The following is a 17,609-nucleotide window of genomic DNA, read 5'->3' as shown; positions in this document are numbered from 1 at the left end:
AGACGCAGGTCTAACGCAAATAAAATCATCACAAATCATCATGAATGCGATTTTTCTTGTTTTTTGGTTTGTTCCAATGGTCAGACATGTATTTATCATTGATTCCAGAAAGAAATTTTTTTTTTAAATTTTTTGTAAAACATTCTTCCTAGTTCAGATTTCATCCGTGAACTTCATACGCTGCACAAAAGTCCGCCACCATCAATGAATTCGAAGTAAAGGCAGAGATAGCAGCGTTACCTAGCTACTTTCTATGACAAGACCCCTGTTCCAAGATGGTGGTGGTTTTGACGCATGCTTAGAACCCCCAGTTGAGGTCTAGTGTATAGGCTTGTTCGACTTCATGCAGCTCTGCGCAGACCGATCGGCGGCTGACTTGAAACAGTGCATGCCGGTTAGAAATTTTGTCCGACTTGATGCAGCGCTGATTCCACGTGACTGTGACATATGCCATCAAAGTACCGCGAGAGCGATACGAGAGTAGCCGGAGGACTCAGCCAGCGCAGCTTCTCAAGAGCGGCTGCACGAGCTCTGATGATGTCACAGCTGTTCCACGATTCGCCGGATTCACCGCATGACAACGATCACGTGCGTTTCGTGTTTATTCTCACACCTTTAGTTCCACTAAAGCTCACAAATCAGTATTTTATAACAGTAAACACTCTTTACATGTAGTCGCAATGTTATATTGTGTCATGTTTATCATGTTTATCAAAATAAAACTGATTAAAAAATGTTGATTCCACGTCATTGATTATAGGCTTATTTTGAACTTTATACTAGTTCAAACAGATGCTGTATGAAGCAGTAAAGTATTAAATGAAGATGTGTCTAAAAATATCTGTTTATTTGGCAAATATTGCATTTATTTAAAGGGTTAGTTCACCCAAAAATGAAAATTAAGTCATTAATTACTCACCCCCATGCTGTACCAACCCCGTAAGACCTTCGTTCATCTTCGGAACACAAATAAAGATATTTTTGATTGAATCTGAGAGCTGGATCACTCTTCCATAGACAGCCTGAGGGACTGCCTCTTGACGGCCCAGAAAGTCATTAAAAGAAAAGGTTTAAATATTCCATGTGCCTACAGTGGCTCAACTATAACTTTATCAAGCGACGAGACTACTTTTTGTGCAAAAAAAAAACGTAAATAACGACTTTATTCGACTTTCCATTACTTCCTTATAGGCGCATGCGCGAGAACTGAGACGAGACCGTTCTTCTTCGACTACTTTTTGTTACCGGCTGCTCACCGCTTAGGAGTTTTACCGCCCCCTACCGTATAAGATGACGTACTGCTTGTAAACAGAACGTTTTGCGCCTCCGGCTATATCAGTACGTCATCTTATACGGTAGTAGTATAAGTAGTAGTATTATAGTTGAGCCACTGTAGGCACATGGAATATTTAAACCTTTTCTTTTAATGACTTTCTGGGCCGTCAAGAGGCAGTCCCTCAGGCTGTCTATGGAAGAGTGATACAGCCCTCAGATTCAATCAAAAATATCTTTATTTGTGTTCCGAAGATGAACGAAGGTCTTACGGGGTTGGTACAGCATGGGGGTGAGTAATTAATGACTTATTTTTCATTTTTGGGGGAACTAACCCTTTAACTTCAGCTGTGGTATAAGCATGCAAACACCACGTGAGCCGTCACTACGGGAACCAGAAATTGTCCGACTTCACGTCTCCGTTTGCAGCTCCTCCCCGCCTGCACGCGGCTGTTCTCGCCGATCGGTTGCATCCAGCCGCAGGCGATGTCGAACACACCTTATATGTCTATGATCTATACTAACCTGATTGGTTATTGCATTATGAGCTCAGTAGAGACTTCTGTGATTGGTGGTAATGCTAAACGCTGAAAATCTTGCATGTCACGTGAGCATCTTTAACTGTAATGACGCAACACTTTTTTTCTTCACATTTCACCTCAATAGTGCAGAGTCATGATAGATTAATTTTGATTGTGTTGTAGATATTGTTTAACCATGTCCAATATGCCGTTTTGTCCATTTTAGAGGGAGCAATTGTGTCTCAAAATGTAGCAACTTAATTTCCTCATTACCTTCACCTGGTTACTGTGACAACGCGCGTCCATCCATTCCCCACATAAGCCGTGTAATTTCCTTATTATTACTAGTTGTTGCTAGACCTTATTATGCACCAGAGAAACATGGGCGCCGTCTTCTTTAGAATATTGTCTTTGAACTTCCGTTTTTGCGGTCGCTCTGTATATTTCTATGGCAACGTTGTCAAGGAGTAATTAGCTGGTGAAGTCGATTTACTTATTGTAGAGTTAACAAAAGTTATCATGAGCATTGTAATGTTTATCATTGTAAAGTAGATGTCTTAACAAATGTCGACAGGGATTTTTTTTATGAGCAGTTCATTCATACCTATGTATGCAAGAGGAAGTCAAAAGACAGATTAGCGCTGAAAAGGGGCGGGGCTACATAAGGTCTATAAAAGTTAAAATGAACATTTTAAAATATAATCACTGATAAAATAAAATCTATCTATCTATCTATCTATCTCTTTCTAACTCTATCCATCTATCTATCAATCTAACGTTAAACTTAATTTAAACTTTAGACTAATTTAAACTTCAAACTACTTTAAACTTCTTCAAACTACTTTAAACTTCTTCAAACTTTCTGTTCCAAACTTTCACAAGCCAACTTAAAAACTGTTGTGTTTATATTAGTGACAATGAGCATTAAAAGACAAACCATCCATTTTTTGAAAAAAAAAAAAAAGGATTTATATAGCGTTTTGAAAAGAAAAATATTTAACTTTTAATTTATCATTATCAATATTGTTGTTTGATTTAATAATCATTGTTCAACATCATATATATATATATATATATATATATATATATATATTAACAGGATCAATTGAAAAGGCTAAAGAAACTATAGTTTATCCTTAAGGAACAGTCGACCAAAGAGATGAAAATAATGTTGTTCCAAACATGTTATGAGGAACACAAATGGAGATGTTTAGCAGAGGGGATTCACATTCATTGTAAACAAAAAGGTCAGTTAAACAGTGCTAATCTCCATTTGGGTTCTGTTAAGTAATTAACATGATATTTGGAGGATGAAAACATGACAAATATTTGAATGACAAATGACAAACATGTCAAATCTTCTGTCATGCTTTGTGCACTGCCTGCACCTTGCCTTAAATTGTTTCATCACAGCCATCGGCACCTGTCCCAGGCCCAGCACACCATTTGTCCTTTCGGTAGGTCTTCATTTTCTACCTCACTCTTATAGAAGAAAACATAGGCTACTTTTGCATATTATGTTCTATATGAGAGTTAATGTTACATTGATGGTCTTATTCTTTATTTCAAAAATCTTTATTCTTAATTTAATGTAGAGATATGCATGGCATTCCCACCGTTTTCAATTTAAAAAAAGGGAGGGACAGTTTTTTGCAACCAGGAAAAAAAAAAAAACACACTCCATAAACCCCAGACTGGGCCAGTTTTAAATCGACCAGGACAATAAAAGAGGGCTCAAACATCTTTTTAGTTAGGCCTATACAAGAGTCTCAGTACATTAAATTATCAGTGGTGTTTTAGGATGCCAAACAATTATTATAATAGCCTAATGTAATAATGATTTATATAGGCCTAATTATTCCTATATGACGTAAAATCCATATAGCCTATAAATATACTAGCCTATATAAATGAAAATGAATATTTCCTATATTTTAGCCTATATTACACTATAATATAGGAAAATTAAAATACGTTCTCTATTTCTTCACTTGCAAGAAATAAACCCTTGAGCTTATTTAGGAGAAAACACCAGATGACCTGATCGCGTGAGCAAAGTGCACACTTTTCTTTAAAATCACCCAGCACGAACAGAATGCCTATTCTAAAGTCTTGTGCTGTTTTATAAAGGCAAAAGCCATATCATGGTTTCGATTTTAGTTCATTGGCAAAATATAACGCTAGAGACCTTTGTTAGGTACTTTATATCTCATATGTGTTGGGAAAAGGGAGAAGAGACTATGGCAAAAGGCGGATTCGAACTCGGGTCGAGTGCATCAACAGCTCACGCGCTTCACTCTCTACGATCTACGCCACTTTAGCTTTAGGCGTCTTTTTTCTTAAAAGGCAGGGACTTAAAGGAACACTCCGACTTTTTGGGACTTTAGCCTATTCACCTTACCCCCCCCCCCACATAGCAAAATTTTTCTGGCCCAGCTCCGGCCCACACAATCACTTTTCCCTCGGCCCAAATACCGCAAAGAATGACGGCGCGGAAGTGGCCCAGAACTGGATTAAAGACAAGGGTCACACATGGGCCATAACTGGCCCGAATCTCAGCCAGTTAATCAACCTTAACTGGCCCTGAACTGGGCCGAAACAGGTTTTATTATTGGTACTAATTCTCAGCCATAGTTAACCATATCGACACCACCCTTTAACCAGAAACCCCAAAACTGAGCCATAACCCAGCCTAATCTTACCCAAAACCATGTGAACCCAATCCTCGGCCCAAGTACCGCAAAGAATGACGGCGCTGAAGTGGCCCAGAACTGGATTAAAGACAAGGGTCACACATGGGCCATAACTGGCCCGAATCTCAGCCATGTTAATCACCCTTAACTGGCCCTGAACTGGGCCGAAACAGGTTTTATTACTGGTACCAATTCTTAGCCATAGTTAACCATATCGACACCACCCTTTAACCAGAAACCCCAAAACTGAGCCATAACCCAGCCTAATCTTACCCAAAACCATGTGAACCCAATCCTCGGCCCAAGTACCGTACAGAATGACGGCGCTGAAGTGGCCCAGAACTGGATTAAAGACAAGGGTCACACATGGGCCATAACTGGCCCGAATCTCAGCCAGTTAATCACCCTTAACTGGCCCTGAACTGGGCCGAAACAGGTTTTATTACTGGTACCAATTCTTAGCCATTAGTTAACCATATGGACACCATCCTTTAACCAGAAACCCCAAAACTGAGCCATAAGCCAGCCTAATCTTACCCAAACCATGTGAACAAATAAGTCACAGAAAAATTCAATATTTTATTCAATTTAGATGTTATTTAACAATAATACCAAAAAAAAAAAAATCAATATTACATCTAGAACTGTGTAAAGGCTATTTTTATTTTGAACATTCAAACAAGTCTAACTTCTTATTACAACCTGTAAAAGTACATATTTCTAAATGTTCAAGCTTACACACTTTAGTAATGCTAAGCCAAAAAAGAAATGAAAGGAAAGCTAGAGTTGTGCAACTGTGTGAACGCTATCTGCGCGAACTAAATGAATCTTAAGGAATCTAGTACTGAAATTTGAACATTATAATCTAATTTAATCTAAACAAAGAGCAAATTAAAACAATTTACACATCAGAATGTGTGTGTGTGTGGGAGAAAGTGAAGTGGCCTCTTTTCTCTTTAAGCGCTCTCTCCTTCCTCCATCGCGATCAGGAGCAAGCTGAAGCCATCTTTGAACTGTTGATTCTACCTCCTGCTCGGTGACATGCTGTGTGAGGCGATTTTTTCTCAAAGCAGCTATAAAACAAAATACTAAATTAATAATACAAAATTAACATACATATAGAAACATTCATCCACCTAATGTAAATAAATGTAGGTAACAAATTTAAAAAAGGTTGCTTTGGTTACATTTTATTCAGGAAATGATTGCTTATGTGGCACTATTTATTGACCAACTGGCTTGTCAGACTTTGACAACAGTATTTTGACAAATAAGACCATTTTAGCAAAACCTTAAAAAACATTTATATCTGGAAACTGTGATGTAAACAGTAACCAATGAACGGTTAAAGTACTGATAATGTAACGCTTTAAAAGCATAATATCTTATTTTCACCAAAAAAACAGTTGCTTATTTTTTGTATTGGTAAATTTAAACTAACATGACCTCCTACAAATATGAAATGCATGTATTAGTAGCATTTTTTATGTACAATAGTATGTACAAATTAGCATGTAAAAAGTATATTACAGTTTTTTTTATTCGCTTTGGTACTATTTTCACAAGGTGTACATTTTCAAAACTCTTAGTGCTAATATCACAACAGATCATCAAAAGTGCACTTTTTTCAAACATTTCATCATGTTTTCAACTGTGTTAGTACAATTCACATAATCACACAGTATCCTTTTCACAACACAAAATAAGTGTTTCATCTACATTGTTGTTTCATTCACAGTAACTGCCTTTCATAAAGCTCTTGCTATCAAACTTTTGATTTGCATCTCTTTTTGTTCAGTTTAATACTTTTGTCTATTATTTAATCCAACAGATCTTAATGGTTAATCAATTAATCATTTGGTAAACCTATATATTTTCATTTCAGCAATATACAGTATATGTATTTTGAGAAACACAGAAATAAAATGTGTGTTTGTATGAATATTTAAATTACATGTAACCACACATGATGAATACTCGTTATTATAGCTAATTGATTTCACATAGTGGTAACCACAATTGGCCACTATATACAGTACAGTAAATTATTGTAGAGGATGTCTACATTGATCCTTCACTTGATTACATATATGATGGATATTTGGAAATTATAGATTATGTAAATGTTGGGTACTGTAAGTGTATTGCCTAATGTTACAGTAAAACTGTGTAATCTCTTTTATAGTACTGTAGCATATTCATTTCAGCACTTCTTCTAAGGCCGATTTGAAACATGTATCTTGCATTGTTTGCTGTTGGATGAACTGATTGTTAAAAGTACTAAACTGAAAGAAGATCATATTGTTGTGTTTCAGTGATTAAACCAAATGTTCTCATTACATATTACAATAATCTTGTGTTTGAAATAATTATTATGTGGAACTGAAAACATGTGCAACTGACTGAAAGCATTACATCAGGTTTTGGAAGAATGACTAGCTGCGTTACAAGTGTGATCAGTTTGGATTTTTGTACTAAGAGTTTTGAAAATGTACACCTTACTTAAAATAGTACCATGCGAATAAAAAAAACTGTATAATTGAAGTACTGGGCATACAAAAAAATGTTTTGGACTGTACAATTTTAAAAAAATGAATTAGACAACAGACTTACCAAGAACAATGTTTCGTAACTGCAAGCTTTTAAAGCTGATCTTCCCATTAACACCACGCATGTTTATATTCTTGGCCAGGGAGTTTGTGATTGTTGCAGTCATAATTCTCCAAACTCCATCTCTGGTGTCTGTCCCACCTTTCATTGCCAACAGGTTAATCTGTGAATTAACATTTTATTTTATTAATTGTTCAAATAAAATGGCAATTATAAACTAAAGGGATAGGTCAACCAAAAATGTAAATTCTGCCATAATTTCCTCCTGTCCACTTGTTCCATGCCTGTATAAGTTTCTTTCTTCTGTTGAACACAGCAGTTTTTTTTTTTAAATGTTGTAAAAGGATTAGTTCACCTCATCAAAATGAAAATTTCCTAATAATTTGATTTACTTACCCCAATGCCATCCAAGATATTCATGACTTTCTTTCCTCAGTAAAAGAGAAATTACGTTTTTCTAGGAAAACATTTTGGGATTTTTTTCCACAGACTGGACTTCAATGTTTACCATCATTTTGTAGTCAGAAAGAATCGATGCAGTTTCAAAGGTCTTTGTAGAGCTTCAACGGGCTGGTGAACGATCACAGCTGAGGATTAGGGGCTTATCTACTGAAACCATCGGCCATTTTAAAAAAATATGTATATTTACACACTTTATAAGCACAATTATTCGTCTTGAGTCGGCATACCAAGCACCAGGAACTACATCATCACTGAAAGGTCACACCCCAAGTCCCGACGGAAGTGCCCATAGATGGAAGTATCGTTTGTAAACTGTGGGGTGTCAAGCTTGACCTTTAATTGATGACGTCGTTCCTGTTGCTTGGTAAAATGGCTCTAGACGAATAATTGCGCTTATAAAGTATATATATATTTTGTTTCAAAGGACCGATGGTTTCGGGAGATCGGCCCCTAATCCTCAGCTGGGATCGTTCACCAGCCCGTTGAAGCTCTACAAAGACCTTTGAAACTGCATCTCTGACTGCAAAATGATGGTAACTATTGAGGTTCAGTATGTGGAGAAAAATCATAAATGTTTTCCTACAAAAAACATAATTTCTCTTCCACTGAGTAAAGAAAGACAGTAAATTATTAGGAGATTTTCAATTTGAGGTGAACAAATCCTTTAACCAGACAGTAGATGGTAACCACTGGCTTCTAATATATATATATATATATATATATATATATATATATATATATATATATATATATATATTTACCAATGTTACCTTGGACTGTCTGGTTACCAACATTCCTCAAAATGTCTTCTTTGTGTTCATCAAAAGAAACCAACTCATCCAAGTTGTAAATTTTCACTTTTGTTTGAACTTCCTTTAAAAAACAACAACAGAAAAATAATAATATAATATAATATAGTAAAATATGTGTGTGTGTGTGTGTGTGTGTGTGTGATGTGATCTGGGAAAACCCACCACATGGTGAAATTTGAAATATTACAGGTTTTGAGACCATATTAAAGCTGGGTTCAAGCCCTTTCCAAATCTGTTTTTATTTCTTTTATCATTTTTCTGTAACAGAATTTGTGGGACGACTGGCACTCCCTTTTTTTATTGCCTTTTTTTCACATCACATATTTCAATAATCATCATAGATTAGGTATCATTTGAAAGCTTACGAACTCAAAATTCAACCTGTGAAAACCGTTTTGAAAATGGATGATTAAGAGGCGAGCAAGGTCTTTTAAACGATCAGCTTCAAACTCTGTTGTTGTCTTGTGCTCCACACCACACGATAACGCTGGAAAAAAATAAATAAATAAAAACTTGCGTGCTATTGTAGTTCACCCAGGACCTGACTTTATTCTGTTTTGTTGTTTATTTTTGATAGGTAAACTGTCTTTGTAGTGTTAAGAGAAGGGGTGCTTCTCAATATCCCTCCTCGTCTCCTCGCTCCTCCGTCCTCCCTCCTATGACCCGGAAACCGATCACGCTCAGCCATCTTGAAGGATATCTCAATTCTCTAATCGCACCGTGAGGAGTTGAGGATCGAGGAGTGAGGAGGCTTCCTGAGGAGTCATAAGCGAGGATACAGGTGCATCCTACGCGAAACTGTTACATTGACTAAACGTGACGCACGTGTCAATTCTCCTCCCCCTTCACATCGGTCACAATCATTTTAATTTGTACTTTACTTTTGCAGTTTATACAAACCACACATCTCAGATATTTCAACAGTATAGCCTATCTTTATTATTATTTATTATGAATTTATAAAAATAACCAAACTTCAACATAAGGGCAGATCCTTTTAGCGCTGCTGATGAGACTGTGGAATGACACTCGAGTCATCAAGTATTCCAATGTATATAAAAAAGCTTTTATTCGATTCCTCTGTCCTCCTTTCCTTTCCTCGCTTCCTTCCCTCACGTCCTACAGGGGGTGGAGCTGAGACGCAAGGAAAGGAAGCAAGGAAAGGAAACGAGGATGCACAAATAAGAAATGAGAAGCACCCAAGGAGAGCTATACGGGAGATATTGTGTTTTGCCCCTCCGCTCCGCCTAAGTGTTCTTAAAGAAAAACACCGTCTTTTCAGCTGGCCATTACAAATAGCTATTTTTCTCCACTAAACTAGTGATTTTTCCCAAGATATATTTAGAGATGATAAACAAGATGTTATAGAATAATAATTTAATAAAAATCCAATTTTGACAAAAAACTTATTCAATTTATATTTAGACCTTAATGAAAACGTACCAGCGCGACATCCGAGGGGTTTTCCCATATCGCATCCTTTAGTAAGCAAAACATATATATCTTGAATATAACTGGCTTACCAATTGCTTCTGAAAGTCAGGAAATTTTCTCAATCGCTCCTCCAAGTTTTGGAGAGACTGAAGATCAGCTACTGGCAGTAGGTTTGCTTCAAGGCCTATGTCTTCTTCACTGACAGATTTTAGACCCTGAACTGTCCTATATATTTTCTTCATTTGGTCCATCATGATCTCTTGATTTATGAGAATGTTACGCAGGAGGGCTGAAAAGCAAGAAACTGAAATAAACCCCCTAAGTCTATATGGTACACAATATGTAAAAGTGGTACATGATAGTACACATTTCCAAATAAACAAGTACTTACAAGTATCAAGAACAGCTTGATGTCTTAGTCCTTGTGGCTGGTGGTAAACATTCTCTCTCTGATGTCGATCAGGGGAAGTGCAGCTTCTTTGCAGTGGGTCAGGGGGAAAGTGACTTCTCTGAAAATGGTCAGGGAGAGTATAATCTCTCTCAAACAAGTCAGGAGAAATACAGCTTCTCTGAAGCAGGTCAGGGGAAGCGTCGCTTCTTTGAAACGGGTCAGCATTTGCATGGTTTCTTTGAAGTGGATCAGGGGAAGTGTGGACTTTCTGAAACGGCTCAGCAGTTGAGTGGCTTCTCTGAAGCGGATCAGGGGAAATGCGGCCTCTCTGAAATGAGTCTGAAGTTTTGTGGCCTCTTAGAAGTGGATCAGAGGAAGTCTGGACCTTCTGAAATGGCTCAGCAGTTCCACTATTTCTCTGTCGTGAATCAGGGGAAGCGTGGCATCTCGGAAGCAGGTCAGGTGGAGTGCAATCATTGTCAGACAAGTTGGGAGAGGTACAGCTTGTGTGGAATCTCTGAAGCTGGTTAGGAGCAGTGCGGCTCCTCTCAAGTGGATCAGCAGTTGCATGGTTTCTTCGAGAGTGGTCAGAATGTGTGTGGGTCCTCTTAGGTACATTAGAAGTATGATGACTTTGGGAATTAGGAGGGATATTTGGTAAACTATATAGGGGTTTGAAGAAAGTTAGAACAGAGCATTTTAGGGATTTTCACAAGTTGAATTAATCAATTACCTTACTCAAAATAACAACTTATACTGCTTACAATTTTGTTGGCTTAGATTTGGCCAACACAGACTTCTGAGTAGAACCAGTCTTCTGCATCCTTTGGGGGTCAGAAGAAACTGAGTGAAAGATCTTCGGAGCTCTAGGCAATTCTTCTTTTCTGTTCAGAGAAAGAGAAATAAGCTATATGTTGTGTAAGAAATAAGTAAACCAAAAAAAAAAAAAAAATCAAATTTATGGAAACTTACCTTTTCTTTGCATTATCTTTTGACTGATCAACACTGATTTCATCATCCTCATCTTCTCCAGGAAAAAGAAGGTTCTTTGGCCTAAAGAATCACTTTGTTACTCACATATCTGCCACATTTTACAATACACTGACTAAATATAATCATAAATTACAAATAAAGACAACTTACATTCTTCTTCGTTTGGGTTTAATTGGGGAATCCTCCCCATCTGTTGCAAGGTCTGTGTGTTCGACAGCTTCAGGTAGTTTTAATCTTGCCTCACTGTAACTGTCTACAAAAGGTTAAAATAATCATATATATATATATATTGCCAACGTATCCGAAACATCTTAACACATAATTTATAAAGTAATACTTACTCGATTTAAATATAATTCTGACCCTGTGTGGAGTCCATCCTTCCCCAGGTTGCTCCTTATTTTTTGTGGCTTTTACAACATCCACTTTATTTGGTGGCCACATACATTCATTTTCTTTGACCCAATTGGAAGGCACCACTTCTACTTCATTCGTTTTTTCAAAAATCACAATGTAATACATTATCTAAACAAAATAAAATTGTAATTTAATCATTTGAATGCCTTTTCCAAATAATAGGAACATGTTTGAGTGGATTATGTGAGAAGAGAGACAATTTTTTTTGCGAACTGTAATTGCACACAACATTTACTGCAGATACAAAGAAAGCAACAAAATATAAACTGCAGATTTACTGGACCCATGAACAACTGCATGCTATCCAAAAATGTTTAAGTATAATGTAAATCAATAGCTGCCGTGTGGTTTGTTTAAATGCAGCAAAGGTATAACAACAAACTTGTCATGAAATGGCAGTCTGACATATTTTTGCACACTCTCCACTCTCTGAAAATGTTTCACTGTCAAAGACAAGTTAGAAACCACGAAGATGTCCAACTCTGTAGAGTCAAAAGGGTATTCAAAGAATGATTCCTTGCATCTGTAGTCCCTACCGACAAAATATTCCACTCCCCTATCAACAATAATATTTTCAACCAACACAAACTTGTTCTTTATTTTGATGCAGGAATCTCTATTTGTAGTTTTGATAACTGCACCATCCATGGACAACACTTTAAACTGTTTTGCTTCTCCTGTGAAAAATTGTGGTACTGGCCCTTCAGTATGTTCCGATTTATAATCGTTGGATGCCTGTGCATTAAGATTACAGTTGGAGCTGGCTTCATCAATTTCAGACAACCTGCGGATCACTTGTGTCAAAGGATTTCGTGGGCCTCTAACCAATTTTTTAAGATGACCCAAGAAATTCTCATATGGAAAAGATGAAAATAAATCCAAATTACCATGGATTTTAACATCTTCACAAAGATGGGCCAAACCATGAAAATTGTAAACTAAAAATTCTTGTCCATAAAGCTGACCAAAATGTTCAACAAAAGATACTAAAAGAGAATTGGCCAAATTGTTCATCTTCAAGCAATATTCTGAACTCAGTAATATGTGTACACCAATTGACAAAAGCATGAAATTGTCATATATTTGAGACTTTAACACATCCTTCAGTACAACAGGTCCAGTGTACAGCAGGAACTGACGAAATTCTGAGGCCTTCCACCTATTTTTTTCAGCCAGTGTACGTGGTCTTCTAGTGAACTCAGAAGGAATGTAATCCCTCAAAGAAAGCAGTCTCTCTGAAATCAAGGAAGCTTGACTGCTTGACATACGACAACGCAGGGGTCCAGGAGGACCCATCCACAAATCAAGCAAACGCCTCATTACCCCTAAGCATACTAAGTGCATGTAATCATAAGGGAAACTGGCAATCATGTCAATATTAAGGTCAGCTAAAGGTGAGTGTTCATGGTGGTGTTCTACATCTGTATTTTGTCTAAAGCATTCATCTGTTCTACGCCTTGCACTTAAATCAGGGAATGTCATTCGATGTCCTATACGGACACCAATTTGGTGACACTTGTCACACCCATGGTATGCACAGTGTGATTTCACTCCTTTGACAAAGGCTCGGGCTGGGGTGTCACATACAACAGAGCAGAGGTTCAAAAAGAACATCTTTCCCTGAAAAACAAACCCACTGCTCAGTGACTTTAATTCACTCACCAGATGTTGCAAATACTCTGACAAAGACTTTGGTTTAGTGTTGCCACAAAAAAGACCAATCAGCACTGGTTTCTCGCTGTACCCCTGCAACATACCAAGAATGGGCCAAAACTGAGTACTACTGCTTTTGAACAGGGGTAGGCCATCAAAATTCAGCTGTAATTTAAATGCGTGTCTATCTGGGACAACAGACCACATCTTATTCAACAGTCCCTGAAACGAGCTTAGAATTCCAAAGTAGTGAAACATTCCTCCTGATAGAGTTTCTATTTTGTATGCCGTTTTTGTTTTAAGTAATGTTCGTCCATCTTTTGGCAGAGAGGGATGGTGAACTTGTAAAATGCAGAGCAGGGCTGATAACGCAATCAGGGGAATGCTAAACTCAGTGGCCCAGTCAGCAAGAGAATCCTTCAAGTCATCAATAGTGTTGCTGCATGCATCACTATGATCCATTTCCTCCTCATCAGACAGAAACCTATCCTTTGGAATCTGTTCATTCTCACAATCTCTGCTGCCCTGAAACTCCTCTTCAAACCATACAGAAGCTTCATCATTGAAACTCTCTGCATAATTTATTTCAAACTCTTGCCTGCCACTCTCACTATCTATTGACTGTATTAGTTCATCAACTTTTTTTACTGCCCTTCTTCTCACATTGCTACTCTCATTATAGCTCCAATTACCAGCCATACCAATAGTCTGTCAGGTTTCCTTGCCCAAGCACAGTCCTGTACAAAAAAACACACAAAAAAAAACAAGATTAACATTGAATACACCTCAACTATTCCAGATTTACCAATATAGGATAGTAATAGCTCAAAAACTCATTTGTATTAATAATATTGTTAGATCATGGAAAGTGAGTGCTTTTAGGACAGAGTTTCCCATCTTTTAAAGTAACTTTAATTTAATTGTTTTTATCAATCAATTTATATCCGCATCTAACTTAAATATTTTATATTTAATTATTTTAACCCTAATTATTAAATTCATATTAAAATTGTATTAAATTAATTTCATAGGATAATACTAGCCACTTGTTCTCCTGGTTCATTTATTTATTTATTTTTTTTTGTGATATGATGATCAACTCTTTATTGTCTTTAGAAATAAAATAGCATCCACTCAAACATAGCAACAATAATTTAACAATGGGAAAGGAGGCCAATTGTACCCAGGTTGAGAACTATTGTTTTAGACAACAACAAATAAAATTATGTGATCAATTTCATTCTTTCATTGTAGATATTTTAATAGTACAGTATAATTATTTTCAGGGACGTGCACAGGGGGGTTGCTCAGGTTGCCCGGGCAACTGCCCATATGCCCTTCTCGACTCAGGTTGCCCTTCTGAGGAAAAAAAAAAACGTACAATGGATGTAGAATTTCACGTAGGCCTAGACAAAAAGTAATATAAAAATCGCAAAGCCTCATTCACTTCCAAAAAAAAAATTTGAAAGTCAAACTGTTTCCACGAGACCATAGACTGCACGCGACCGTATGGTAAGGCACCGCAAATTACTCAGGCTGCGCCTCCATGTCGTGTCGCGCGCTAATTAATGTGTACGAAGTCCATGACAAAATGAAGCGAAACTATCCTTCTCGTCACGAAAAGAGGAAGAAGAAAAACATGAGAGTGAATTGCGGGAACAGCAGTCAGGTAAACTTGTGTTCTGTCCTCTCTAGTGTCAGCAAAGTTTGATGGTTTGTCTGGGCAGGCAATGCATCTCTTGTTGCCTGACTAAAGTGAGAGTAAAATACCATTAGTTATTACGTTTTGTTTTTGATAAACGACAAAGTGCAACAACAGTGTTTGTTTACTGCAGCTCGAAAAACATAACCGCGTCGCGTGTGTTGCGTTCATATGCGCGTGCACGAAATGAAACTCGCATTTTTCAAGCAGAAATGTGGAGACCAGAGAAATACTGTACAATACTTGAATGATGGCACTCCCAATCAAAGTACACATTATAAAGACACTGATTATCTAGTCTCAGTGTAGTTAAAAACTCTAAACAACTGCACTAATTATGCAATATATAAACCAATGTATTGGCAATTTGACATTTATTGACTATTGATTTATAGGCTATATTGAATTTAAAATGATGATTAGATGGACATTCTGGTCAATATGAATGCAAATCCCTCAGTAAATAACCATAAATCAAGATTTGCTTTAACATGCATAAAAATAAATAAATAAATAAATAAAAATCATAGGCTACTGATTCCGAAAATACCCTGGCTGTAGAGAGAACCAAAGTTAATCCCAAAAGCCAAAGTTCAGGGTTGTACTTTATTATTTTCTTCTTGTTTATGTTTACGTTAATATTCACTTGTTATCTTTACATTCTATAAAAATGCTTTATTCAGTAAATATTGTTTGTTTGAACCTCATTCTGTTCTATATTGTTGTACTTATTCTTTGACTGTTTTGTTTAAAGGAGGGAGGATTGTATTGGGCGGTATTGAGTGGCAATGGCAAATGGTTTACATGGCTCACGGCATCACAGATCAGGTAGAGGGCCCCATAGCAGAATTTTGCTTAGGGCCCCATGCAGGGGGAGGTCAGGATTGGCAAAAAAAAGAATTGTATTTTTTCCCGAAATCTAAGCGTTTTTTATTTTTTCGAGTTTTTTCCATTCAATCCAGATTATTTCTTTTCAAATAAATAAATAGATAAATAAATAATAATTAAAAAAAAAACAATAAACAACAATATGAAGAACTCTTTTGCTCATTTGTCTCATCTCTGACATTTTGCAATCTTTATAAATAATTATAAGACCATAAGATGAGGCATTGCGTTTGGACATAAACACGGCCAGATAAGGCAATTTGGAAGGGGACAAATTCAACTGAATATATTCCTTCATATAGCCCGTGAGTGGGGAGGAGGGGGGGGGGGGGTGCCCTTTTTTCAGATCAGAGCAACTGCCCCTCAAAATTCCTGTGCACGTCCCTGATTATTTTTCTCTTTATCGCCTCCGTATATGTAGCACATGGGAATAAGATGACTAGCAAAAAGAAATAAGCAGGCCTCTGAGATCACAAATAAAGAATATGGACCGTGAAACAATGATTAACGTTAATCCATACTTGATTCAACATGACTGATGCAAAAAGGCTAAAAAAATTACAATAGCATTCTTGTTTTAAGAATGTTTAGCTAAATCAAAAGTAATCTTTAAGTCAAAGACTAGATTTAGATATCATACAATGTGATTATACAACCAGGGAATCACTTTCAGCTTTATAAGTCAATTGCTGTTGCTGAATTCGCAGTCATTTTCCTATCATTTTAACAGCACGTTACATTTTTTCACACGGAGATTAAGCACCGCGCCTCGAACATTGTGAAGCCTCTCAACATTCCGCAGGCTGGTCTATCGCACCCCGTTCGCGTCTGTATTGGCAGGGGCAGCTGAATCAGCTACAGTACCATACAGGCAAACGTTAACTTCAATAAAGAAAAAAGTGGCATACGAGTTTGAAATCAGGTAACGTTATTAAAAAAGCGCCAGAAAAGAGAGTGAAATTCACTTACCTATTAGCAGTTGTCTGACAAGTCTTCTTCAACCTTGAACCTTCAGCGGGAGAAATTCAACCGACGCATCACGTGAACCCCATTCATCAACCAATCAGAAAAGCTGCTGTTACCGTGGAGATCGCGCCAATTTGTTTTAAATAAATTGTTATTTAGAAAAAAAAACCATCTTACATATTAAGTTTTTAAAACGATTTTGTGGTGCTTAAAATAAAAATTATGTATGTATTATGTAAATTATGTAGCCTATGTGGATTGTTTTTTTTTCTTTTATTACACATTTATACAAATAAATTCAAATAAATAAAAATACTTAAAAAACTAAATTATTTGGGTTAGTAAACACATATTTTTTAATGATTACTGCATTTTGTGAACATTGCTGAAAACTAAATGCTATATTTTTTTATTAATTATTAATAATTGTTTTTAAACAATTGGACATATATTTTTTAACTGACTCATTTCTAAGTCAATTAATATTATTAATTATTAAAATCTTTACATCTTTTTCAGAAGGGAGGGGGGAATTATAATATTCCCTTGAAAATATAGTAGTATTCTTTGTAGAACACAGAGTATGGCCCATAATCGCTACACTGATCTGGGCCACACACCTCATGCACAATCGGCCCAAATATTGTGTGCCGTCATGCAGTGCCATCATTGCCACATTTGGCCCACAGTTGGCTGACATGATCTGGGCCACACACCTCCCATCCACAATCGGCCCAAAAGTTGTCTGCCGACATGCATGCAGTGCCATCATTGCCACACTTGGCCCAAAGTTGG

General features: G+C 36.8%; 2 protein-coding genes across 2 annotated transcripts; both read right to left on the bottom strand.

Annotated features, from left to right (window-relative positions):
* Nucleotides 1-5,045: 5,045 nt before the first annotated feature.
* On the bottom strand, nt 5,046-11,716 carry LOC120475657 (uncharacterized). The gene is made up of 8 exons (XM_039666310.2): nt 11,530-11,716; nt 11,339-11,441; nt 11,168-11,248; nt 10,960-11,079; nt 10,196-10,857; nt 9,894-10,093; nt 7,100-7,259; nt 5,046-5,559 (listed from the first exon to the last, which is right to left on the bottom strand). Exons 1-8 carry the CDS (start codon nt 11,708-11,710, stop codon nt 5,378-5,380), a joined length of 1,689 nt encoding a protein of 562 aa, XP_039522244.2. The 5' UTR covers nt 11,711-11,716; the 3' UTR covers nt 5,046-5,377.
* Nucleotides 11,717-11,906: 190 nt separating this feature from the next.
* LOC148997365 (uncharacterized) lies at nt 11,907-14,535 on the bottom strand. The gene has a single exon (XM_089122378.1). The coding sequence runs from the start codon at nt 13,955-13,957 to the stop codon at nt 11,936-11,938; it is 2,022 nt and encodes a 673-aa protein (XP_088978504.1). The 5' UTR covers nt 13,958-14,535; the 3' UTR covers nt 11,907-11,935.
* Nucleotides 14,536-17,609: the final 3,074 nt, after the last annotated feature.

Source organism: Pimephales promelas, chromosome 2, assembly GCF_988280905.1.
Source record: "Pimephales promelas chromosome 2, fPimPro1.hap1.1, whole genome shotgun sequence".
Classification (NCBI taxonomy): domain Eukaryota; kingdom Metazoa; phylum Chordata; class Actinopteri; order Cypriniformes; family Leuciscidae; genus Pimephales; species Pimephales promelas.
Note: the sequence above shows the minus strand (reverse complement) of the source record. Positions and strands in the feature narration are given on the sequence as shown.